The sequence below is a fragment of the Tenrec ecaudatus genome, chromosome 6 (assembly GCF_050624435.1).
Source record: "Tenrec ecaudatus isolate mTenEca1 chromosome 6, mTenEca1.hap1, whole genome shotgun sequence".
Lineage (NCBI taxonomy): Eukaryota > Metazoa > Chordata > Mammalia > Afrosoricida > Tenrecidae > Tenrec > Tenrec ecaudatus.
The window spans coordinates 43,790,015-43,817,009 of NC_134535.1; the positions used below are offsets into that span (position 1 = coordinate 43,790,015).

The 26,995-nt window shown below is 38.9% G+C and overlaps 1 protein-coding gene across 1 annotated transcript in view; it reads right to left on the bottom strand.

The window, feature by feature from the left end:
• The window catches only part of LRRIQ1 (leucine rich repeats and IQ motif containing 1), a 229,613-nt gene that overhangs the window by 68,306 nt on the left and 134,312 nt on the right, over positions 1 to 26,995 (bottom strand). Inside the window, 1 exon segment of the mRNA XM_075553220.1 lies at positions 25,630 to 25,731. Coding sequence (XP_075409335.1) covers positions 25,630 to 25,731 — 102 coding nt within the window.

Below are 26,995 nucleotides of genomic sequence, written 5' to 3' on the forward strand. Positions count from 1 at the left end.
ATGAACAAAGGCCTATGGGGAGGCTTGTGGTATTAGGGATGTGTTGCAGGTTAAATGCCATTTTCTAAATCCTGATGCAGAAGTTTGAAAATAGACCAGTGAGAAAGGATATGAAAGACAAGTGAAAATAGCATCAAGGTCTGAATAATAGGGCATATTTTGGAAGAATAAAAAGTTCCTTATAGTTGGAGATATATTGAAATAATTACAGATAGATAATATTCCAGGAGATGGAAAGAATGATGCAGACTCTGTTGCATAGGTATGAGAGCACAGGTGTATAAATAGCATTATATGCTGAAGCCTTTCTCATTTACACAAGAGGAAGTTAGAAAGATGGTCCAACATTTTTAGCAGAGGTGTGCCGTCTGAAGAATTACCGTGCAGAGAGCCCTTGCAGTAGAAGTATATATGATAACAGTACTGAGAGACGTGTGGAGACCAGCAATGAGGTTTGTTAGAATAATGTGGAAGGCACTTCTGACCCCCTTCTCATTCACAAAGGATCCGAAGAATCAAACCGAACAGCACCAAGACTAATTTCTATGAAGGAGGTCCGGTGAGATATGCCTCAACCCTCCGATCTTCTCACCAATTCTGACTCCACCATAATGTTTCCAATGGCGGTCCCTACTTCTCGACTTCGTTGTTGTTGACAGGTGCTGTCAAGTCTGTTCCAACTGTAGCAACACCGTGGCGAAAAGAAGGACATGACCGTGACATCTCACAATTGTTCCTTCGTTGCAATTATGGCTGCAACCACTGTGTCAATCCATCTCGTTAAGGGCCTTCCTCTCTGTATTGCCCCTCCACTTTCCCAAGCATGATGTTCTCCTCCAGGGACTGGTCTCTCCTCGTGAGATATTCAAAGCACAGGAGACAAAATCCCACCATCTTTGCCTCTAAGCATCATTCTGGTTATATTTCGTCCAAGACAGATTGCTTTGTTCTTTTGGAAGTCCATGTGACCTCCAATATTCTTTGTCAACACCACAGTTAAAAACGCATTGAATTTTTCTTTGATCTCCCTTATTCAATGTCCAACTTTCACTAACATATGAAGCCAATTGAAAATACCGAAGCTTGGGTCAGGCACGGCTTAGTTCTCAAGTGAAACCCTTGCTTATCAACACTTTAACGCGGTCTTGCCAAGCAGTTTGACCCAATACAATGTGTCCTTTGATCTCTTGACTGCTGCTTCCATAAGCATTGATTGTAGATCCAAGTGAGATGAAATCCTTAACAACTTCAATATTTTCTCCATTTCTCAGGATGTTACCTATTGGTCCAATTGTGAGAATTTCGGTTTTCTTTACATGGAATTGTCGTCCATACTGAAGGCTATAAGCCTTGATCTTCAATCAGCAAGTGCTTCGAGTGCCCATCACTTTCAGAAAACAAGGTGATTTTATCTGCACATCACAGGTTGTTAATAGATTTTTCTACAATCCTGATACCACATACTCTTTATATAATCCAGTTCTTCTGATTATTTTCTCAATATACAGATTGAACATGTATGATGGGAGGATATGATCCTGATGCACAACTTTTGACGTTAGATCCTGCAGTAAGTAGTCCTTTGCATTTGAATAACTAGTGCTTGATTCATGCACAGGTTCCAAATGAGCACAATTAAATGTTCTGGAATGCTCATTCTCTCAATGCTCTGTTCACACAGTCGAATAGCTTTGTATAGTCAATGAGACATAAGAAAACATCTTTCTGGTATTCTTCGCTTGCAGCCAAGATTCACCTGATGTCAACCATGCTGTCCGTAATTTCCTGTCTGCTTCAGAATCTGGCCTCACACTCCAGCAGCTGCCTGTCAATGGGCTGCTGCAACCACTGTCGGATAATCATCAGGAAAACTTTATTCACATGCGATATCAATGATATTGTTCTTCAGTCGCCTTTCTTTGGACTGGGTATCTTCCACTCAGTTGGTCTTCCGAATGTCCCAGTTGAGCGAGCGCTTCCAGTGATTCATCAGCTTTTGCAAACATTTCGGTTGGTATACTATCAATTCCTGAAGGTTTCATTTGGGCTAAAGCTGTAAGTGCAGCTCGTGTTTCCTTTCCTTCGATACCATCTGCCCTTTCTCAGATGCTATCTCTCGAACGGCTGGACGTGAAGCAGTTCGTTTTGATCCTGCGGCTCTGCGGGCTATTCCATCTTCTTTGGATGCTTCTTGCGTCATTCGATGCTTTGCCCAGAGACTCTTTCGAGACGGCAAATTGAAGCTTGAATTTTGCTTGATTTTTTTCAGTTTTAGATATGTTTAAGAATAGCCTTCCTTTTTAGTTTTCTAATTCTATATCTACACATTTCATTGCAATAGCTTACTTTTTCTTCTCTGCTGCTCTTTGACATTTTCTGTTCAGCTCAGACGTCATCATATCTTTCATCTGTCTCAGCTACTATACAATTAAGAGCACACTGCAGTCTGTTCTAACATCCATGCAGATATTTTCTTTCTTTCCTGTCTTTTTAGTGACCTTTAATTTTTTCTTTGTATTATGCCCTCGATATCATCCCATAGTACATCAGATCTCTGTCATTGACACATTGAATTTGTTCCTGAGATGTTCTCAAAATCTACTTGTGAAAGACTTGTATTTAGGCATTCTTTTAATTTTCTTCATCTTCAACCTGAACTTCCACATTAGCAATTGATAGGCTCTTCCAGTCAGCCCCATGGCCTGGTTTTAGCTGCTGACATTGAGCTTCTCCATCAGTTTCTCCATGCAGTCAATTTGATTTCTGTGTATTACATTTGAATAAGTCCATGTGTATACTCCCCATTTGTGTTGTTGGGATAAAGTATTTGCTATTACAAGTCATTGGTCTTGACAAATTCTATTATGCAATCATAGGCTTCATTTCTATCACCAAGGACATTTTTTTCAACTATTATTCCTTCCTTTTTAGTTTCTAGCTTCTGCATTTTTTATTTTCAATAATTATCAAAGCATCTTGAATGCATGTATGATCAATTTCAGACTGAAGACATTGATAGAATTCTTCAATTCTTCATCAGTAGGCTTTTATGGTTGGTGCATCTATTTGAATAATAATTACATTGACTTGGTTTCTTTTTATGTGGATAGACATTATCCTATCACAGACATCAGTGCACTTCAAGAAAGACCTTGACAAGTCTTTTAGAGGACAAATGCAACGCCATTCCTCTCACGTGTGTCATCATTCCCAGTATAGTCAATCATATGGTTATCTGTTTGCAGATGTTTCCTTTGAGTTGTGTCCCATCGGAATATGAAGGTGTCAAAGGTCTTACTCCTGTAGGCTTCACTTCATCCATGTTATCCTGGCCCACTCTCCTTTGAGAAGGCAACCCTTCCTCGGTCATATTTCAAATGTCTTCTGCCATGAGGGGCTCATCTTCTGCCACTATCTCTGACAAGGTTCTGCTTCTCAATAACTGGCAACGTCTCAATGCTATCCATAAGGTTTTTAGTGGCTAATGACTCTGAAGAAATTACTCCTTTGTAGCCTGTTCTTAATCTGGAAGCTCTGCTTCAACCTGTTCACTTTGGTTGACCCTGCTGGTATTTGAAAAACCAGTGGCATCGCTTTATCATAGCAATATACAATACACCAAAGTATGCTACACTGACAGACAAGTCATCAACTGATCTGTTGGTAATGATAAGTCATTGCAATGGCCACATAGGACTCAGGCAATCCTCAGAACTGTGGAGTGTATTATCGGGGAACTTAACATGTTACAATTCAAGATCAGAAACACCCAGGTATGGTTCTTCCAGCAAGGACAGCACCTTCTCAGAAGTGCCTGCAGACCAACATCTCTGTTCTTCAGCCACCAGCTTTGAGGCTTCTTGGTCTCTTGCCTGCTACTTTAGCACTGGCCAAAGGACTTCCCATATTGCCATGTGTCTTAACCCAAAAGTGTTCAACTTAATTCCATGGGTCAGCAACCAAGCCTGTCCCCCCAGGAAGTACCTAGAGTAATTCCACTCTAAAGGTATACATCCTGCCTAAAGACATTTAGCTTCTATCAGACCATGTGCCAGGACTCCCGCTGCTCTTTTCTCTGCTCTGAATCTTGACTTTGCTGCTGCCATTCTTTGGCCAACCTTCTAGTGTTCATAGTTCCATCTCCCACAACAAGGATGCTCGTGTGCAAGATCCAAAAGATGTTCTCCACTCCAGACCTTCTTTCTTGTTTATTGCTTGATCCCCTATTCCTGCTTCTGAGATAATCATTATACACCCAGTGGGATGGCAACCTGGACCAATTCCAAAATTAGAGTTCCAGGTGTTTACAATTACCAGGAACCCCATTGAGATATAGTTGATCAATATGGTTCTCCAGGCCATAATTCTTATGTGGAGTATATGCCTGTGACTATGATCTTTTTCTCTGTTGCAGGATTAAGGTGGGGCTAAGTCGTGACATTATTAGAGGATGTGGACCAAGTCACACATCCGCTACCACTTAAGTGAAAGTGGTACCACTTTCTACTGCTGTAGTAGAAAGTGTGACTTAAGACGCCAGTGTGTGGTTGACTAAAAGGCAACCTGCGCTTACATCAAAGCCATATTGCACCATATAAGACTTATCTGAGATACAAGAGAAAGATCCTAGGATCTTGGAAGAACACGCATAGGATCTTTGTTAGAAGTGGCAGAAGCTACATCAACGAATTTGTCATGGAAACTCAGAGGAGCATCTCTAAGCCTATGGGGTCCCTTATGCTCCTCAACTGACCACAGACTATGGAACTTTGGGGCAGAGTGACAGGTCGGTGGGCTTCCTGGCCCATGTAGGCCATTTCATGTGACTGAGAGACTGAGGACTGGAGAGAGACTTAGGTGCTGGCAGAGGAGTGACATCACTGTGGACAAATGACAGTTTCCTTAATGCATAGTGAGCCTGACTTGTGGTAATATATTAATTTTCCTTTAAAAAACCCTTCAATTGTGTGTATTGACTTTGAGCTCTGTGTGGCCGTAGCAACCAATTTTCAAATCTTGCATAGAAATAAAGTGCTGTGGGAGGACAGAATACGGAGAGAAGATAGATTATGGAGGCATGTCTGACTCCTGTCAGACATGGTCAGATATGTCTATTCCCATTGCTATTTACAGACCTATGAATAAATAATTCATAGCTGGATTATCAGCATATTATTCCTCATTGGCCTTCCCAGTCTTACAGAGAAAGAGAAAAATACACCAATCTGCATGGTTCACTGTCATTTGGTTACAAAGCTAATGGCTAGACAAAAAGTCACTGTACCACAAGGATCTGACAATATTCCAAAAGCATTAGATATTGAGGGCAATGGTAGTGGTGGAATAGTGATTTTAAAAGGGAGAAAAAAGAATTAAGAATGTTTTTATTTTTTTCTGGGTGATGTGAATAAACAGCTTATAATACCATAAACAGAGATAAGCGATAAAAGGAATCAATCAGATAAGAGGAGCTGAATAAATATTAATACACTTCATGTTGAACATGATGGATTGGAAGTGCCTAGAAAAATATCAATGAGGAAAGGACAGAGACAGAAACTTGGTTACCATTGCAGTTACATGAGAAGAGACTAAGTATTCAACTTTGACCCTTCCACAATGCCACAGGGAAAGAACTGATACTCTTCTTCCACTCAGTTGCCAATTTAAGTAAGTATCCTCAACTGGGTAAAAGTATACTTTAAAGAAAATGAACAGAGACCAAATCATATTCATCTTTTTATCTCTGTCTCTAGGTCTTAGTTTAATATTATCTGACAAAGTAAACATTTGCTCTGTGAGTAAATGAATATGTGGGCTGAGCACAGAATAGGGTCAAAGACAAACCAAATTCTAAAGGATATTGATGTTTTAGGGACAAGAATAAGCAAAAAGGCTAACATGGGAAGGTTAGATAAATAGAAAAAGAACCCAAAACAGAGAGGGAACAAAGATGTAAAAAGATAGATAAATTCTGCGGACGGAAAATAACACAGTAAAAAGGCTAATTTAACATTAAAGAGATTAATATTGGATATTGCAATGGGCATAGTCTAGAAGAATTATAGAAAAGTGACGAGGATATACTTAAATTGTGAATAAATTTATCAAAAGGCCATCCCATTACATTATACATTTCAAATTATTAGTCTGTGTCTTTCCCTAGAAAAGATTTTCTGGAAATATGACTGTTTTGTACTTGTTTCTACAGTGTCCAGTATTATGGAGGGAAAAATGAAAGTCCAAAAATACTTTTTGATGGAGTAGCCAAAGAGAATGAACACAAAGTGGGTAATAATGATACTGTGCAGTTTGCCTAGGAAGCTTGGCCGGGAAAAATATAGTGATACCTTAAGCAGAAAGTAGTGTGCTAGGCAAAATGAGTCCGTGTAAAAGAGTGGAGATCATGGAGTTAGAAATGTAAGAGACATGAGACACAAGATGATTTAGCAAGCATGAAAACACCCAAAGGAAGCAGAAAAGTATAGCTTCAGAAACAAGTGGGTAACTATTGATTGAGAAAGGAAAGAACGAAAATTACAGACAAGTTTGAAAAATAATAGTGATCACTACGCACTGTGCTAAGTACTTCACATGCACCAAGTCGTTCCTCACAGGAGTCTCTGGTTTTGTTGGGAGGTAGCAAGTTGGTTCTGGCTGCAGTGACCCCATGTGGAATGGGAAGGAACACTACTCAGTTCTGGAGCATACTTACAATCATTTCCGTTTGAATCCACTGTTGCAGTCAGCGTGTCCATCCACATCCTTAAGGGTTTTTCCTTTTTTTGATGTTTGTTTTTCTACTTTACCAAACATGATGTCTTTTCCAGGAACTAATCTCTTGGAATATGTCCGAAGCACATGTCATTCTTGCTTCTAAGAGCATTTTGGCTTTAATTCCTCTCAGATCTGTTCCTTCTTCTGGATGCCCATGGTATGTTCAATATTCATCGCCAATATCATAATTCACATACACGAATTCTTCTTTGGTCTTCCTACTCACTGCCCAGATTTCCTATGCATATTAGGTCTCTGAAAATATCATGGTTTGAGTCAAGTGCACTTTAGTTCTTAAAGTTACCTCTTTTGTTTTTATTCATTTAAAGAGGGATTTGACAGCAGATTTGCCTCATGCAATATGTCATTTGATTTCTTGACATCTATTTCCATGAGTATTGACTATAGAACTAGGCAAAATGAAATCCTTGAATTTCAATCTTTTATACATTTGTTACGCTGTTGCTTATTTTGATCTTCTGGTCTGGCTATCTACTTGAGACTTCTCATGAGCATTCCCAGTTCCGGACTCTAACTTCTTTGCTCTAACTTCCACATTAATGATTCTTATTTCTCAGGTCAACTTCTAGCTCCCACATAAATGGCACTGAGTGTGTGTATTTCATCAGAAATACCTAATTGCTGATCCAACAACAACTCTTTGACTAAACTCCCTGGATGTACTTTTTCAGAGATAATGCCAATTACTCAAGGCAAAAGTTCTGAGATTTCCAGTGTATGGACATCAGATGCTGTCCTAAATCACAGGTGTCACTTTGATGACTAAGTGCACCTGACCCATTGTCATGGTCATTTCAATCACCTCAGATGCATCATAAAGATGAACCAAGTCTCCCTTATGTAGCCTTGATTACTATGAATTCTATTACTGCAACCATGGACTACCACAGGAACAAGCAGATCCATGTTGGAACAAGTACAGCCGGAATGTTTCTTAGAAGTGAGGATGGTGAGTCTCTATCTCACATATTGTTTGTACATCCTATCTGGAGGGACCAGTCTCTGGGCAAGGACCTTATGATTTTTTTTAAATATAAAGTATTTGGGAAGGAGAAAAACCTCTTAATGAGATGGATTGAAATAGTTGCTGCAACAAAGGGAAACTTGTGAAGACAGTCAAGGGCTGTGCAGTGATGCATTCTGCTGCACACAGTGCTCCTGTAAGTCAGCATCGGTTCCCTGTCACCTAGCAACAAGGAACACTAGCTCATTTTCATATCTTTATTCATTAGATTGACTAATATATTGTCTGTGGTAGAGATTATTGGCTCCAAAATGACAAGGAAAGTTAAGCATGAGAGGTTAAGTAATTTATGAAGAAGAAGGTGTCATCGTGATTAGAAAAAGACTTATTAACATTACTTGTTAAAAAACATTATTTGAAGAACTTGCTGATGAAGAGCAAGGATTACAGCCCTCCGTTTGGAGTACAAGTCAATGTAAAGAAAACCAAAATCCTCACAATTGGGTCAATCAGTAATGTCTTGATAAACCAAGACAAGATTGAAATTATCAAGGATTTTATATTGCTTGGATCCACAACTAGTACTCATGGAAACAACTTTCAAAAGATCAAATGACACAAAAAACTGGGTACATTAGCTGCAAAAGGTCTCTTTAAAGTATTGAAAAGCAAGGATGTTCCTCTGAGGACAAAGGTGTGCCTGACCTAAGGCATGGTATTTTTCAATTGCTTCATATACATGTAAAAGTTGGTCATTGAAAAAGGGAGTTCGAAGAACAACTGGTAAGCTTGAATGATGGTGCTGGTGGAGAACATTGAAAATACCATATATTGCCAAAAGAACCAACAGGTCTGTCTTGGAAGAAGTATAGCCAGAATTCTGCTTACAGGCAAGAATAGTGAAGATTTATCTCACATACTTTGGACATGTTGTAAGGAGAGACCAGTCCTTAGAGGAGGGCATCATTTTGGTAAAGTGGAGGGGCAGTGAAAAAGAGAAAGGACCTCTACAAGACGGACTCACACAGTAGCTTCAACAATGGGTTCAAACATGAGAACAATGGTGAGATTGATGCAGGGCAAGGCAGTGTTGTTCTCTGCTGTACACAGGATCACTTTGAGTTGGAATTGACTTAACAATTCCTAACAATATCATGTTCCTAAGTGATATTAGTCTTTATTTTTTATTCTTGTAGTGTATTTGCCTGGTTTTGATATCAGGGTTATATTCCCTTCATAAAATCAGTTTGGGAGTTTGTCATACTTTTCCATATTCTAGAATAGTTTGAGTAGGATTGGGGTCAGTGTTTTTATTAAAGCTTGATAGAATTCTCCATGCATCTATAGGATCCTGGGCCGTTTCTTGTGTGTGTGTGTGTGTGTGTGTGTGTGTGTGTGCATGTGTGTGTGTGTGTGTGTGTATGTGTGTGTGTTTTGGGGAGAAGAAGGAGGGTGTCAGGTATTGTTTAATGACCTGATTTGTTATTTTTTTGTTATGAGTCTATTAAGATTTTCTACTCAAGTCTGTATTATATTAGGTAGGTCCCATGTTTCTAGAAATGTATTCATTTCTTCTAGACTTTCAAATGTGTGGAATATAGTCTTTACAGCATTACATAATTACTTTTTTTCCCATTTCAGTTACGATGTTGCCCATTTCACTTCTTATTCATGATATCTGTGTCTTGTCTTCTTTTTCTTTGTTGTCAGTTGTTAATATTTTCAAAGAGGCAGTTGGAAACATGGTGATCAGTTTGGCAGCTCATGCTGGGAGCCTGGTGGAGATCAGTGAGTGGGAAGATTTGGGGGCCATGGAGGGGTTCTGAGACTGTCGGTTAATTCCAGCAACAGCCCAGAGCACTTCTCTGAACCATGGGCTGACTTCCATCCCATCTCCTAGACCTTCTATGCAGTCCTGGGGGCCCAAGCCTCCTGTAGGAACTAATTTGGCCCAGGCTGCTGTGGACCCCACTGTGGCTCCTACCCCGGCCTCTGCATCCTGGCCGACTGGCATTCTCTTTCCTAATCTTTCCCTGCACTACCCGGTGCTCCCCCGCATTCTGTTCTCAGAGCTAAAACCGAGAGATGCAAATGGGGCCATTTTTCTACCTGCCCACCCATTTTCAGTGCCTCTAGTCAGGAACTGTCCACCCCCACACTCACTGTGGCAACCAGTCTAATCATCTTCCTGCAACCTGGCAACTGCACCTCAGTTACCGTGCCCCAAGTTTGCCAGCCACCGAGCAGCGACTCTTGTAGCTGCTGTTTGATATCCCTAACAGCTCGGCGCTTCGCTGCCCTTTGTGCTTGAAATAGCAGCGCTGCACACACAAGGCCGGTTCCTTTTCACTGAGCGCCTGCAGTTCCTATAGCTGGGAACAAACCACCTGCACCCCATCCCAATCTCACTCCTCAAGCTTCATACTCTCACACACAGGTCAGCACTTTCCTTCAGACCACAGCCTACACAGCTCTGAACAGACCCCTACAAAAGCTTAAAAGTTACTTGAGTGTGATTCAGGCTGGCCTCAGAGCCTGACGATTGAGAGAACCATTCAACCTGCCCTCCAAAAAATAGATTCCTGCTAGGCTAGGGTGAGAGGGAAACCCAAGTTAGACAAAGGTGAAGCACAACTCCACAGGGCAGTGGCTGCAGGCATCCCACAGAAGCATCCCTACCAAACTCCCAAATAGAGAGCCCAGGTACCAAGTTCATACAAAATGACATGTAAACAACAATCTGCATCAACAGCCTGAACAGAAAATTGAGGAGGAAAAAGGTCACATGCCAGAGGATGACCTGAAACTAATGGCATTCATAGAAGAGGCAGATGTTGATCTGTCACAGAAAGAAATCTTCAGAATGTTGTTTAGAGTCATCCAGAATATGAGGGAAGCAATACAAAATAGGGATGAAATGATAGAGGAGATAAAGGCCACACACCAAAGGGAAAAATATGACCTAAGGGACGATGTATCAAAATCAAGTAGCAAATTTACAGATTTCACCAACAGACTCAAAGAAGCAGAGAATTGCATCAATGACCTAGAGGATAACCGGGTAGACGTTAACAAACAGGACAGTCAAAAAAGATAATCAGAGAAGCTTAACAAAACCTGAGAACTATGTCTGATTCTATGAAGAGGAACAACATTAGAATAATTAGACTACCGAAATACGACACAAAGAAGTCAATGGCAAGCATAGTGAGAGAATTCTTAGAGGAAAACTTCCCCAGCATAATGAATGAAAAATCAGGCAACCATTCAGGAGGCCAAAAAACACCAGCTAGACTGAATCCCAAGAAAAATTTGCCAAGCCATATAAGAGTTAAACTATCCAACTACAAATGTACCCAAATAAGAATGTGCTCAGATCTATCAGTGACATTATATAGAAAAGGAGAGAGTAGAGTAACAGATTCCAGCAGTTGAAAGAAAATAACGCAAACAAAGAATACTCTATACAGCCAATTTATTTATCAAGATAGATGGAGAAATAAGAGTTACTGGAAAAGGAAAAACTCAAAGAATACATTAAAATAAACCCTGTCCTACAAAAATTCCTTGCCAACCCAGTATGGGCAGAAGAACAACACTCACCAAGCACCAATAAAAGACCAGCACATAGAACAGCTCCATTCAGAGGTCAACAAATCAAAAACAGTCCCCCAAGATAGCATTGGCTCAACAGGGGAAGGAAGGCAAGAATGAACCCCACACACATGCACAATACACTGATAAGAAAAGGAAGTCAGAAAACACCCAACACAAAAGTACAAGATGACATCATAGGGTCCACAGAGGGATGTAATAACCCTGAATATCAATAGACTGAACTCATCCACTAAAAGACAGAAACTAGAAGACTGGATTAGAAAATACAACCCATGGATATGCTGCCTACAGGAGACACAGCTCAAGGTTACAGGCAAAAATAGGCTGAGAATAAAAGACTGGAGAAAAATATACCAAGGAAATGACAATTTAAAAAAGCAGGGGTTTCAATCCTAATCTCTCACAAAATCGAGCTCAATGTGCAAGCCATACCAAGAGATAAGGAGGGGCACTACATAATGCCAAGGGTACAGTAGACCAAGAATCAGTAAGTATAATAAATATATCTGTACCCAATGAGAAGTCTGTGAAATTCGTCAATCAAACGTGCCAAAAGATGGAAAAAAAATATCACAGGCTCAACAATTATAGTAGGTGACTTTAATATACTGCTCTCTGAGAAAGACAGATTATAGTGAATGAAGCTTAACAAGAACACTAAAGATCTAAATTCTACAATTAGATGACTTGAACTGATTGTTATTTTCAAATGCAAAAAAAAAAATCACATTCTTCTTAATCCCCCTGGCACATACTTGAAGACAGTCCACATGCTAGGAAACAAGTCAAGTCTGTATAAATTTAAGCACACAGAGAACATACAGACTTCTCTCTTGGATCACTATGCCATAGGGGTAGAAATCAACAAAAGGATGATTAAGAAAATAAGGGAAAACAACTGTTGGATGAATAACTCTTTATTTCAAAAGATGTGGAGACTGGCCCAGATCAGAGATGAAATTAGGAAGTTTCTAGAAGCCAAACAGAATGAGAATACAATTTACCAACAAAGGCAGTTATCAGAGGAAGTTTGATAACAATAAATGCACACATGAAAAAGGAAGCGAGACTTATGCACAAAACTAACAGCAATTAGAGTACAGTCAACAGGACAACCCTGCACACAGCAGAAGAACAGAAATAATAAAAACCAGGCACAAGATACATGAGAAGGAAAACAAGAAAACAATGGGGAAAATAAATGCAGTTAAAAGTTGGTTCTTTGAAAGAATTAACAGAGTCGACAGACTGCTGGCAAACCTAACCAAAGAAAGAAGGAACACATTTCAATAGCCAGGATGAGGGACGAAATAAGGGACATTACAGCAGACCCTAATAAAGGCTTGTATTCCAATGAATTCAACAAGTTGGAAGACATGGACAAATACTTGGAAAAACAATCTCTCCCTAGACTATCCCATATGGACATCAAGAATCTCAACAGATCCATGGCAATAGAAGAATAGACAGGATTTTCAAAGGATTGACAACAAAATATTCCCCAGCGCCGATGGCTTCACAAGAGAAATTCAATGAAACAGTCAGGGAAGAACTGAATCAATACTACACAAACTCTTCCAGAGCATAGAAAAACACTTGAACTCTTTCTATGAAGCTAGCATAACTCTAATACTTAAAACAGGCAAGAATTCTACTAAAATTGAGAACTACAGACCAATATCCCTAATGAAAAACTTAACAAAATACTAGCCAATAGAATACAAAAGTATAGAACACAAATAATTCACCATGACCAAGTGGAATTCATTCCAGGGTTACAGGGATGGTTCAACATATGAAAGACCGTTAGCATTACTTGCCACATTGACATGAAAAATTATAAGAACTACATAGTAACATTGATAGATGCAAGAAAAACAATTGAGAACATCCAACAGCCATACCTGTTTAAGACACTCAAGAAAATAAAAATGGAAGGAAAATTCCTCAATATAATACAACTTATATATATTAAAATCCAACAACCAACTTGATAATCAATGGAGAAAAGACAAAAAGAAGCCCACTGTAAAAGGGGACCAGACAAGGATGCCCTTTGTCCCCACTCTTATCTAACGTCATACTGTAGGTCCTAGCTAACAATATCAGGCAAAGAAAAGACATCAGAGTTATTCGCCTGGGATAGGAAGAGGTGAAACTATTGCTGTTTGCAGATGATATGATTTTATATATGGAAAAATCCCCAAATCTCTACAAGGAGAGTGTTGGAAGCAATAGAGTGGCAGGATACAAGATCACCAAACAGAAGTCTGTCAGACTGCCATACACCTAGGAAAAGACCATGGAAGAGGGAATTAAAAAGGTAACACCCTTCACAATAGCCAAGCACAAATCGAAATATCTAGGGAGATATCTGACCAAAAAACACCAAAAGAGTTGTACAAGTAAAACTACAGAACTACAAGAAACCAAGAGGGCCCTCCACAAATGGAAGAATATCCCATGCTCATGACTTGGAAGACTCAATATAGTGAAGATGTCAGTTCTTCCCTGGGCTCTATATAAATTCAATGCTATCCCAAAGCAAACACCATCAACTTTCTTCCAAGAATTGGAAAAAAAACTGATTACCAATTTCATATGGAGAGGAAAGGAGTCCAGAATTAGCAGAGAACTCAAGAAAGACAAAGTGGGAGGCCAGCTTTACTTGCCGTTAGCATCTATTATACAATCACAGTGGTCACAATAGTGTGGTATAGGTAATGACTAAAGGAAAATAACCGAAAACCCAGAAGTAAAATCATCAGCATACAGACAACTGATCTTTGATAAGAACCCCCAAAATATCAAACGGGAAGCAGATGTCCTCTTCAATAAGTGATACTGGGAAAATGGATATCTACCTGCAGAAAAATGAAGCAAGATCCTTACACCACTCCATGCACAAGAAAAAACGCAAGGTGGATCACAGACCTTGAAGTAAGACCCCAAACTATCAGGGCCAATATGAGGGAATTGGGACAAACCTGAGAACGTTGGCAGAGGGAATACATAGTCTATCAGAAATAGGGAAGGACACAAACACATAGGAGACACAAATTGACAAGTGGGATATACTGAAGTTAAAACACCTGTGTATATTGAAAAAATTTGCCAAGAGAGTAAGAAGGGAGGACACAGACTGGAAAAAACATCTTTAACAATGACATAGCAGACAAAGACCTTATTACTAAACTCTACAATACTCGGCTCTCTTACAATAAGAAAAAGCCCATAGCCCATTGAGGAGGCAGACAAACGGCCTGAGCAGAAGTTTTACAAAGGCAGAAATCCTAATGGGCAATAAACATATGAGAAAATTTTCTCAATCATTGGCCCTAACAGAAATGGAAATTAAAATAATTATGAGATACCACCTAATACCTTCAAAGATAGCCCAATTCACAAAATCAGAAAGTAACAAGTGTTGGAGGGGCTGTGGTGAGATAGGAACTCTCATTCACTGCTGGTGGACCTGTAGGTATGTACAGTCTTTACGGAAATTGATTTGGCAATATAAAAAACAAATGGAAATTGAGCTACCTTACAACCTAGAAATCCCCCCTACTGGGTACATCCCTAGAAGAGGAAAGAAATAAACTACGGCCAGATTGTGCTCCAATGTTCATCATAGCACAGTTCACAATCACAATGAGTTGGAAACAACCTAAATTTACATCAAAGGACGATGGATTAAAAAACTGTGGTACGTACATATAATGGAGTACTACATATCCCTAAAAAACAGTGATGAATGCATGAAGCACATCACCATATGGGAAGAATTGGAGGAAATTTTGCTAAGCTAAATAAACCAACACAAAAGGACAAGTAAGCAAGTCTACTGAGGCAAGCTTAAAAAGCAAAAGGGGCATAGGGGAAAAGCTCCTATATGCCTATCCCTGGGGCGAGGTCCAGGCACTACAGCAGGGGTCAGACCCAACCCAGGGATACATTTGGCAGCCAACTAAAAAGGAGGAGAAAAGAAAGGGGGGGAAAAACCCGACATGGGAAGCGGGGGAACAGGACACTAACCCACCTAAGAGTAGGGTATTGTTTGTATCTCCACAGGAGAGGGAGAGAGGGACCAGACCTCAACTTGTTGCGCCAAGATGTGAATGGCTCATAATAGCATAAAGCAGGGAACAGAGTGGTCTGTGGGGCCGCCCCTAATCCCAATACGTGGATGCCTACCCCCTCCCCAACCGCCCCCCCTCCCCCTCCCCCCTCCCCACCCCTCCCACACACACACAAGGGAGCAAACTAAGAGGGCAGGAGAGAAAAAGAGAGAGTGGAACACATCCTGGACCACCAAACCTCCTGGACAATATTCCTGCTCAGAGCAGCTAATGCACAGAGGACTATAGGGCCCGCTCACTAGGAGACACGATATTCCTCACTGAGCCATAGCTCTACAGAGGACAACACTGGAGACACAATCTGGTAATTGTGCCCGATTTGACCCCACCATTCTAGGTCAAAACATGAAGTGTGTACCGCAGAGCAGTAAAGGGAGCAAAGCACTGAAGTCCCTGAGGAATCCCAAACATAGACTTGGGGGCAGGGTGTGGCACCTCATCAGACTCTACCATAAAACACCCATAAAGGTCTACAGGCAGACCTGGGACTATTTATAGGCTTTTCTTTTTTGTTGTTCTTTTGTTTTAGTTTTGTTTTTGCATATCTATCTAGATAAGATAGTCAGGATAAACAATCCTGAGGAGAAAACAACAAGCAAAGGGACTGATGGTTCTGGGGGGACAAGGGAGAGGGGGAGGCTGGGGAAAGGAAAGTGGGGGAGCCAACAAACCCAGGGACAAGGAACAACAAGTAATCTATAATTGATGGCAAAGAGGGCATAGGATGCCTGGTGGGGCTTGATCAAGTGCAATGTAGCCAAGAGGAATTAATGAAAGGTTGAATATGATAGTGGGACAAGTGGAAAGTAAAAGGAAATAGAGGGAAAAAACTAGGAGGCAAAGGACATTTATTGATGTCTAAATACAGGCACGTACATACGTGAATATATTTATATGTAACGATAAGGAAATGAATCTATGTACCTATACTTATATGTTAAGTATCAAGGTAGCAGACAGACATTGGGCCTCTACAGTCCTCTCTCAATGCAAGAACATTTTGTGATGCTCACCTTCTTGACATGATCCCTGAAGACAAAATGGGTGCATAAGCAAAAGTGGTGAAGAAAGCTGAGGGGGTCCCGCTATCAAAAGATATAGAACCTATGGTCTTAAAGACTTGAAGATAACCAAGCAGCCATCTAGCTGAGAAACAACAAAGTCCACATGGCAAAAGCACACCAGCCTGTGTGATCATGAGGTGTTAATGGATCAGGTGTCAGGCATCAATGACTCAAAACAAACAATCATATCATTGTGAACAAGAGGGATGGCAGAGTGGAGACCCAAAGCCCATCTGTAGACAATTGGATATCCCCTCGCAGAAGGGTAACAAGGAAGGGATGAGCAAGTCAGGGTGCAGTATAGCGCCAAAGAAACATACAACATTCCTGTAGTTCTTGAATGTTTCCTCCATACCACTATCATGATCCCAATTCTGCCTTATAAACCTGGCTAGACTGGAGCATGTACATTGGTACAGATATGAGCTCGCAACACAGTGAATCCAGGACAGATAAATCCCTCAGAACTAATAATGAGAGTAGTGTTACCATGAGAGCAACCATGAGAGGGAAAGTGGGGGGAGAAAGGAGGACTTGATTACAACGATTGATGTATAACACCCCACACACATACAGAAGAACAACAGATAAGTGGGTGAAGGGAAACAGTGGTCAGTGTAAGATATGAAATAATAATAATTTATAAATTATTAAGGGTTCATGAGGGAGGGAGGAAAAAATAAGGAGCTGAAACCAAGGACTCAAGTAGAAAGAAATTTTTTTGAAAATGATGATGGCAACAAATATACAAATGTGCTTGACCCATGGATGGATGCACTGATTGTTATAATAGCCCCAATAAAATTATTCAAAAAATAAAAATAAGAATATATTTTCAAAGAACCAACTTTTTGTCTGGTTGGGTTTTTTCTCTATTTTTTTCTGAATCATTTATTTCTGCTCTTTTATTCTTTATATTTTTTCTGGTGACTGGGGTTTATTTGGGCTGGTGTTCTTGTTCTAAATTGTTGAAGATGTTGGGCTAAGCTATTGATTTATATTCCCTCTTCTTTGGATGGGTGCATGCATTGCTTTAAATTGCCCTTAGGGTTCTGGTTTTGTTATATGCCAAAGGTTATGATATGTTGTTCTCATTTGTTTAAGGATTCTTAAAGTTTCATTCCTTATTTTTTCAACTACACAGTAGTTTTAAATCAAAGTGTTGTTCTGTTTCCATGTATTTGATTTTTTTCCCCCCTTGGGCTTCCTATTTTTTATTTCTAATTTTATAGTGTTGAAATCTGAGAAAATGGTTTGTCGTGTCTCGATGTTTTAAAATTAAAGTTATTAACAATTAAGACCTAACATATGGTCTATTGTGACTATTCCATGAGAACTGTAAAAAATGCATATTATGTTGTTGTTGGGTGAAGTGTTTTGTATATGTCTGGGAGGTAAAATTGATTAATTGGGTTGTTTAGTTCTTCTGTGTCTGTATTGAGTTGCTTTCCAGTTGCTCTGTCTTCCTGGAGAGTGGGGTAGGTTTCCCATTATTGTAGCATCGCCCAATTTTTCTCTTTGATTCTCTAAGAGTTTGGTTAATGTATTTTGGGGTTGTTTCATTGGGTGCACATATATCTATTATGTCTTTTTGTTCAATCATACCTTTAATTATTGTGTGTCCTTCTTTGTCACACAAGATGGATTTTGTTTTGAAATCTATTTTGTCAGAGACATATCTCCACTCCTACTTGCTCGTTTCACATTAGGTTGATGTATATTTTTCCCATTCTTTGATTTTAAGTCTATTTTTGCCTTTATGTCTAAGGTGTGCTTCCCATAAGCAGCATATTGATCATTCTGCTTACTGATCCACCCTGCTACTATCTGTTTTCTTGATAGGTGCATTTAACTCATTTCTATTGGATGTCATATAAATGTGTGCATATAGATAGATAGATAGATAGATAGATAGATAGATAGATAGATAGATACATTTATTGCTGTTATTTTAATATTTCTGTTCAGCATCCCTTTTGTTTGTGGGACTTCAGGTCAAGTTTTCCCATGCTGCTATTTTAATTTTTACTAGATATTTGTGATTTTCATCTTTTTCTTTTGCTGAGGTTTGGTTATGATACGTTTTATGAATCTTTATACCTGTCTATTTGGACTACTATTGAGTGGTACTCAGTGGAAATCATATTATCAACATCCCTTACTGAAAGTAAGTCTTCCGATATTCTGTGGTCACTTGCACATACCCTGGATGCTTATATGGCAGCTCTTAATTCACAGTGACACTATTGGCTAGTGCTCAGTAGGTGCTGATAAGTTGGTTCTCTCTATTATAGATCATTTTCAAAACAGAATAAAACAAACACTGGTCTCGGGTGGGGGCAACGTTTCCATAATTGTGAGAATCCCTTCCTGAATGAGTCTGTGTAGAAAGCAGTGCTGAGTCTCTGGTGCCAAATGCCAATCAGACACCAGTTAACAATCCATGAGATGGACGGCCCCAAATTCAGGCAGCAATCTTGACGTACGTTCTAATGTCCTCCTTTGCCTAGTTAAGCAAGTGAGACTTTCTCTTTCAGCCTTCTCATAGCTCCTTGGCTGATCTGAGCCACCTAGGCACAGTTTGCTGCCTAGCTCTGGATACAATTTCTGCTTGCTTCTGGCTTGAGGACTAGATTTTTAGACTTAAATTGGCAGCTTGTCACTCCACCTGATTTACCAATGTCTGCAGTCTGTGAGCCAACAGTGCTGATTTGTGAATGAGGAGAACCTTTCAGGCTAAATTATGAATTATGCATATGAGATTTGCTGACTCCGTGACAAAAGTCATTTCCTTAGAAATGTGTGAATTCTGTTCAGACTTTGCAGTGAATTTCAGAACCTTGGCATGTGAGGTATATGCTGTGGGAAGAGTGGTTACTGATATCAGGGATTACTCCACTGAATGATATAGCATTTTGGAAACACCACATTTGGATATCTTTGACTTTAGCCCAATGGAACCAGCCTTGTATTAATCTTTAAAAAATAAATTATATTTGCAGTTACCTACAAAACATTGTTATTCAAAAGCTCGTGCTTTAGTTGATGTTAGTTGTTGTGGTGGTGTGTACAAGAAGTCCTGGGGATTAAGCACTCAATTGAAGACTGAAAGGTCAGTCAATCAGGCATTCAATCGGAGGGAAATATGACGGTTTTTCTCAACAAAGATTTATACCCTTGGAAACTATATGAGGAAGTTCCACTTTTCAAGGTCACTAAGAGTTAGAATAAACTGAATGGCAATGGGTTTTAGCTTTGTTTGGGTAAGGGAAGTTTCCCCATTGACCTTCAAACACTTACTCTGTATTATCTTGGGTAAGAAACTTTAAAAAATATTAAAATACTTTCCCTCCTCTGCAAACCATTGGCAGTGCTCCTTTCCAGATTTTCTAAAATGATTTGCTATGAGAATAACTAAGGTTCTTGGCACAATCTTACCAAGAACGACAATTATAGAAAAACAAAACAAAACCCAAAAGCCCAAACTCACTGCATCTAATCAATGGTGACTCACAGTGACCCTGCAGGACAGAGCAGAACTGCCCCTCTGGTATCAGAGACTGACTGTAGCTCTGTATGGGAGTACAGAGTCTCGTCTTCCTCCTGCGGAGAGCTGGTGGTTCAGAACTTCTGATCTTGTGATTAGAAGCCCAACGTGTGATCCACTATTACACAAGGTCTCCAAAAACTACAATGAAGACTATTAATTGTTAATAAGGAACAAATAAGAGAATTTTTTAATTACTTTTGTCAGCCATTACCTGCTTTATGATCCAAAATATTACAAAAGTTGTAAATCTCATGGAATGCTCACAACAATAAGGTACAATTAATATCCAGTTCTCTCGATCAGTGGATCCAACCTGTGGGTCGTGACCCCTTTTGGGGGGTCAAAAGATTTTTTTTCACAGGGATTGCCTGATTCATAACAGTAGCAAAATTACAGTTATGAAGTATCAATGAAAATAATTTTCTGGTTGGGGGGGTCACAACATGAGGAACAGTATTAAAGGGCTATGGCATTAGGAAGGGTGAGAACCCCTGATCTAGATAAAAAGTAATAAGAAAAAAAGGCCACTAAGTTCTACCCCCCGCTTGCCTGTCACTTTGTTGTACTGTAGTGGCTTGCACGATGCTGTGATGCCGGAAGCTGTGTCAGTGGTATTCAAATGCCAGCAAAGTCACCATAATGGAGCATATTTCATCTCAACGTTCAACAACTGTGAAGAAGGAAGAGGCTCTCCACTTTGGAGGGCAGGCTCTCTGAAAGTCATGAGTAATGTCAGGACACTCTCAGATATGGTGCTGAAACATCAGCCCCTATGCTTGAAAGCTACTCCGAATTCGACTGGAGAATAGCTCCCTCCACAAAGCTGGGTCAACTTCAAGAGCGTGAAGGAGTCAGCCCTCCGGACCTTCATTTGCAGGTGAGCATGGGAAGAAACAGGAAGAAGCGCTTGTAGAGATCCCTCACTACTCTTAAGTGGAATGAAAGAAGTAGAAAGCCATGGAAATGAACATTGTCAAAAAAGAAATGAAGCACATAATGATCGCTATCGTAGGCATAACGGGGCTGAAACGGACTGGCATTGGCCATTACGAGTCTAACAGTCACACGGCTTACTTGGCTGGAAATGACAAATTCAAAAGGAATTGTATCACTCAGTGTGAAAAGCATGTTTCAAGATCTGACTTGAAGAGTTCTGCTGTCTGTGATAGGGTAATAACTATAAGGAAACTCGGTGAAAACGACTGTTATTCAAATGTATGGACCAACTATTAAAATCAGTGAAAAAAAATTGAAGAATTCTACCAACTTCTTAAGCCTAAAATTGATAAGACATGCAATCAAGATATATTGATAATGATTGGAATCGTGGTTGGAAAACTTGTTCTTGGTCATGGAAATGAAGTTGGAAATTATATGTCCGATTTTTTGAAAGACCCACAATTTTTTCATTGGAAAACCTTTTTTTCAACAATTTAAATGGTGACTGTGCACATGAACTTTTTCAGATGAAATACTGAGGAATAAAACTGACTACATCTATGGAAGCAGATGATAAAGAAGCTAAAAATTGGCAGCCAAAATACACCAGGGATTACTGTGGGACAAGTCCTGAATTTCCCAAATGAAAGGTAAAGTAGAAGACGAAGAAAATTTGAACAAGCCCACAAGAACCAAAATACAAATTCTAGCATAGCCAACCTAAATTTAAGAACATCTCAGGAACGTATTTGGTTTACTCTTTGCACTTAGGACTAAAGAGCTTTAAGGTGACATCAAGAAAATAATATATAAAGAAACAAATGTCATTTAAAAGCCAAGAAAGAAAAGATAAAAATTTAGTAAAGAGATCCCAAAATGTAATCCTGAGTGTAGAGCAGCTAAAACAAATGGAAGAAATAATGAAGTAAAGGAAATGAACAACAAATTTCAAAGGGCAGCTTACAAACACAAAAAAAGATCTTATAGCGAAATGTGCAAAGACCTGAAGACAGACAACTGAAAAGGATGGACATGCTCCATATATCTCAAGATGAAAGCACCAAAGACAAATTCAAGCCTCTCACGACCACGCTGAAGGAATCTATGGGCAAAACATTGAATGGTGTGGATCAAATTTGTTGAAAAGAACACGTAGAGTCACTGTGTCAAAAACATATATAAAATATGCTTGCTACAACTGATGTATGGGTTGTTATAAGATCTGCAAGAGCCCCAGGAAAATAATCTTAAAAAAAAAGAGCAGGTCAACACTGACCAGTTGTAAGAGGTAGCACACTATCAAGTGCTGACGGTACTGAAAGAAGGAGTGTAAGCTACATTGCAGGCGCTAGTAAAAATGAAATCTCCAAGAATTGACAGAAAACTAACTGAAATGTACCAACTAGTTCATGAAGCCCTGGAAGCGTTCAATTTTCAATGCCAAGACACTTGGAAGACCAACACCTGACCAATTAACTGGAAGAGATTCATATTTGTACTCATTACAAAGAAAGATAACCCAATAGGATGTGGAAATTGGTGAACAATATCATTACAGGTGAGTAAATTTCACTCAAGGTCATCCAACAGTAGTTGCAGATGACATGATTCAGGCTGGAGTCTGAAAAAGATGTGGCTTAAGGTATATCATTGCTGATGTCAAATTGACCTTGGTTGAAAACAGAGAATATCAGACAGGAATTTACTTGGATTTTATTGACAATGCAAAATCTTTTGATTATGTGGATCTTAACAAACTGTGGATGACTTTTAGAAGAATGGGAATTCCAGAACATTTCATTGTGCTCATTTGGAACCTGTACAAGGTCCAAGAGGCAATACTTTGAACAAAAACAAAGGAATACTATGTGGTTCTAAATTAGAAAAGGTGTTCATCAAAATTATATTCTTTCACCATACGTACTTAAACTTGAATCCTGAGCAAAGAATCATAGAAAATGGAGTACATGAAAAAGAACACAGCATCAGTATTGGAGAAAAGCTTATTAATCCACTTTCATATACAAACCTTGCGTGCTGAAAATGAGGAGGACTTCAAGCATGGAGCACTGCTACAGCTGTCCATATGGATGTCATCTGGCTAGAAAGAAAACCTAAGTCCTAACAAATGGACCAAAAGACAGAGTGATGATGATGGAGAAAATACTGAAGTTGTCAAGGAGTTCATTTTGCTTAGATCTGAAATCAATGTTCATAGAAGGAGCAATTAAGAAATCAAGTAACATATTGGGCATCTTTGCTATACAAGATCTGTCTAAAGTGCTGAAGAGCAAGGATGTCACTTTGAGCACTAAGGGGTGTTTACTTAAAACCATGACCTTTTAAAGTGCAGCATATGCATGTTAAAGTTGGATAATAAATAAGAAAGATGACATAATTGATGCATTTGAATTATGGCGCAGGTGAAGAATACTGAAAGGACCATGCCTTGACAGAAGGATAAACAAAACTATTTGGAAAGAAGTTCAGCCAGAATGCTCCTTAGAAGTGAGGCTGGTGAGACTTCCTTTCTGGTACTTTGGACGTGTTGCCAGGAGAAATCAGTCTCTGAAAAAGGACACCGTGCTTGATAAGCAGTAGATTATGCTCGGTAGAGTAAAACGGTCTCATAAAAAGAGGAAGACACTTGCAAAGATGGATTGGCAATAGTGGCTGCACCAGTGGTCTCTGATAGTGGGTGCTCACAGCACTAGCAGTGCTTCCTTCAGTGGCGCACATGCTTGCTCTGGGTTGGAGCTGACGCAACAGCACCAACCCACAACAATGCAGCCATGCAGCAAACAGATGGTGGAGTCAGTAAACAAACTGTGTCAGAGCCACTCCAGAGCCTATACTCAGATTTAATAAACTCAGTACTAAGTATAGAAGAATGATATCAGGGCTTCATATTCAACAGTGGAATTAGCTAGAAATCTTCAAGATACGAAATAAATAAAAATAAATAAGAAAAAAAACAGGCCATTAGTGGCTCTCAGTCTTTCACAGGAGAACGGGTGGATGGATGGATGAGGTTAGTGAGGTAGCAGGTGCGGTCAGTGAAACGTCAGCAATGATGGGGTCAAGGTTTACATCGTAAAGTTCATGAATATGTAGAAATGGATCATCTTTTATAGGCCACTTTATGTAAATCATTACTTTGAATAACTCCTAGCATATTTATATTTGCACAAATATATCCTATACAAATACATTACACCCTAAATGGTATCATTCACATTTCATAGTGCAGGAGAGTATAGAAAGTTGGAAAAGGGCCCACTATGTGTCGGTGTCCACTATGTGCCCTTAACTTAAGGGGCCTACTATGTGTCTGTTTCTAAGCATTCCTCTTCTCAAGTACCTATTAAATAGGTAGCATCTTTGGAGTTAATTGATTTTAGCAGAATTTTCACTCTTCCTATTTTGTAAGTGAAATAGTAAAGACTGTAACAAGGAAATGAATCATGACTAAAATCAAATCTTTATTGTATATTGAGTAAATATTTTAATTTTATTAAGATATATCAATAAATATTTATGTATTTGACTCTGCAATTTTTTAATATTAAGAGAGCATGATAAAACAGTTTATGTCACTATTGATTCATCCACTTCAATAATCGGTAACACTTGCTTTATCTACATATATATGTTTTTATTGCTATGCACTTTAAAGATACTAAGCCCATATCTTTCACCCCAATATATTGTGTAGTCAAATCTTAAAAAATATAAATTTGGGGACTACCAGACCCTTCTTTAGTCTGAGATACCCCAGAACAGAATTTAATACCTAAAGTAAATCTATTTTAATTGTGATATGAATATGCATAATTTCTAATATATATAGAAAGGCAAAAGGTATTGAAAATTTTAAATTGTTCTTCATTATTCAGATAGTTTTAAATATTCTAAGCAACAATATAAAAGTATATAAAATGATTTCAAAATTAAAAATAAAAGAAACTCATGGTAAATTTGTTTTATGTCATGTTTGAAGCTTATTTCTTTTAAATATTTTAGTTTAATAGCATACAGTCCATAATTCTTTTGAATATCTAAATCAGTAATAGATTCTGCCACCTAAGTATGCAAACTCTTCATCAACATGAGTTTTGTAAGCTTTAAATATAAAAAGTTATTTTAAATCCCACTGTATATTTTATAGTTTAATAAAATGAATAGATTGGCAGTAAAATAATTTAGAAATATAATTTCAATATGTGATCACTCCATGGATCTAGACTACTGGCATCTATCAGTAGGCAATAGAAACAAAACTAGTAATGCTGATGAAGCAGTATAAGACTTTCATATAATTATGTCAGTAATTTAAATTTCATGTAATCATTGATACAAACACTAAATTACCTATACTAATGTATGAGTATACTAAACTTCTATTTTAGCTTTAAGAACCATAATTTAACTTACATTTAGACATATCTAACTTTTGAGTTTAGGATTTACCGAAAATGTTGCAAATTTGTTTTAAATAAAAATCTCAATCTTCACGTATGTTTTTTATATTTTTATGTATCGGTGATTAAGCCATACCTTCAACATAGCCATCTCTTCTGGGTTGTGACGTCCTTTGTGATCTTGTAACAGAGAGTTCACTCTCACTGCTTTGGAACAATGCTAGTGGCACAGCAGGACCTAGACAAAACCAAGATCAAGGTTCAAGTCTGGTGCATTCCTTCTCCGAAATGGCTGTACAGTTTTTAAATGGAGGTTTTATAAAACTAATATCTACTCTATGAGGCTTTATGAAATTGACCATGTTGCTTTAAAATATTCATAATATATAAAAGTAACCACCCATTCATCTGTTGCTAGTCCTCTCACCAAGCACATTGGAAGTCAATAGGTCACATAAAGCACAAAAATAACAACGTGAAAACATCGGCATTCAAATGTTCTATTTATAGCATCATCTTATTCTTGGAGAAGTTGCCTGTTTATTATTTTATAATTTTTCTTAAACTCGTGGCATTTCTGCTGACGTAAAGCAAAATTTCAATAAATGTACTATTAGCTAAAAGCTTTTATTTGGAGATCATATACTCTCCTTTTTTACCCACTAAGCTATGGGGTCCTAGAATATCAAGAAGCAAATGAAACCATGGACAAGGCAGAATTAGAAAACACATGGTCTTATTAAATTACAGATCAAAGAGTGGGCTATTTTATTGCCCTAATAGATGATAGCGCTTGCATAACAAAATGTATAAACTTCGTATGTTTTACACCAAAGACATACTGAAACTGTCATTTAAAATAACTGAAATGGCTTTAAAGAAAGTTCTATCTATTTGGCCGTGAATGGTCTATGGTAGGTGAACTTGTGACTTGGTGCAGCTACACTCGGACAGGGCTGTTTGCCTCACTGAACCAGTGTAAGAAAATGACACAAGGAAGTACTAGGGATACAATAAAGAGTGAAATTATAAGGTTGAAATAGGCAAGTAGAAATGACAATTCAGGACATTTTCTTAATAGTTTACAGCATCTGACAAAAGTAAGACATTTTAAGGATCTCTGATTATTGTGTGTTATTGGTGTAGGTGTCTTGGAGTCGGGTCTGATTCACAGAGACTTTGTGCACAACAGAGTGAAATGTTGTTTGGTCCTCTGCCATCCTTAACATTGTTTTTATGCTGGACTAATCGTTGCAGCCACTGTAGCAATCCACGTCGAGAGGGCCTTTTGTTTGCTTGTCTGCAGCCCTCAGTTTACCAAGCATGCCATCCTTCTCGAGGGACGGGCGTCTCAAGATAATATGCCCAAACCAAACACAGGAGAGGAAATGTCCCCATCTTTGCTCCACGGAGCATTCAGGTTGTACTTCTAAGACAGATCCGCCGCTTCTTTTGACAGTCCACGGTACTTTCAATATCCTTCGTCAACATCATCATTGAAA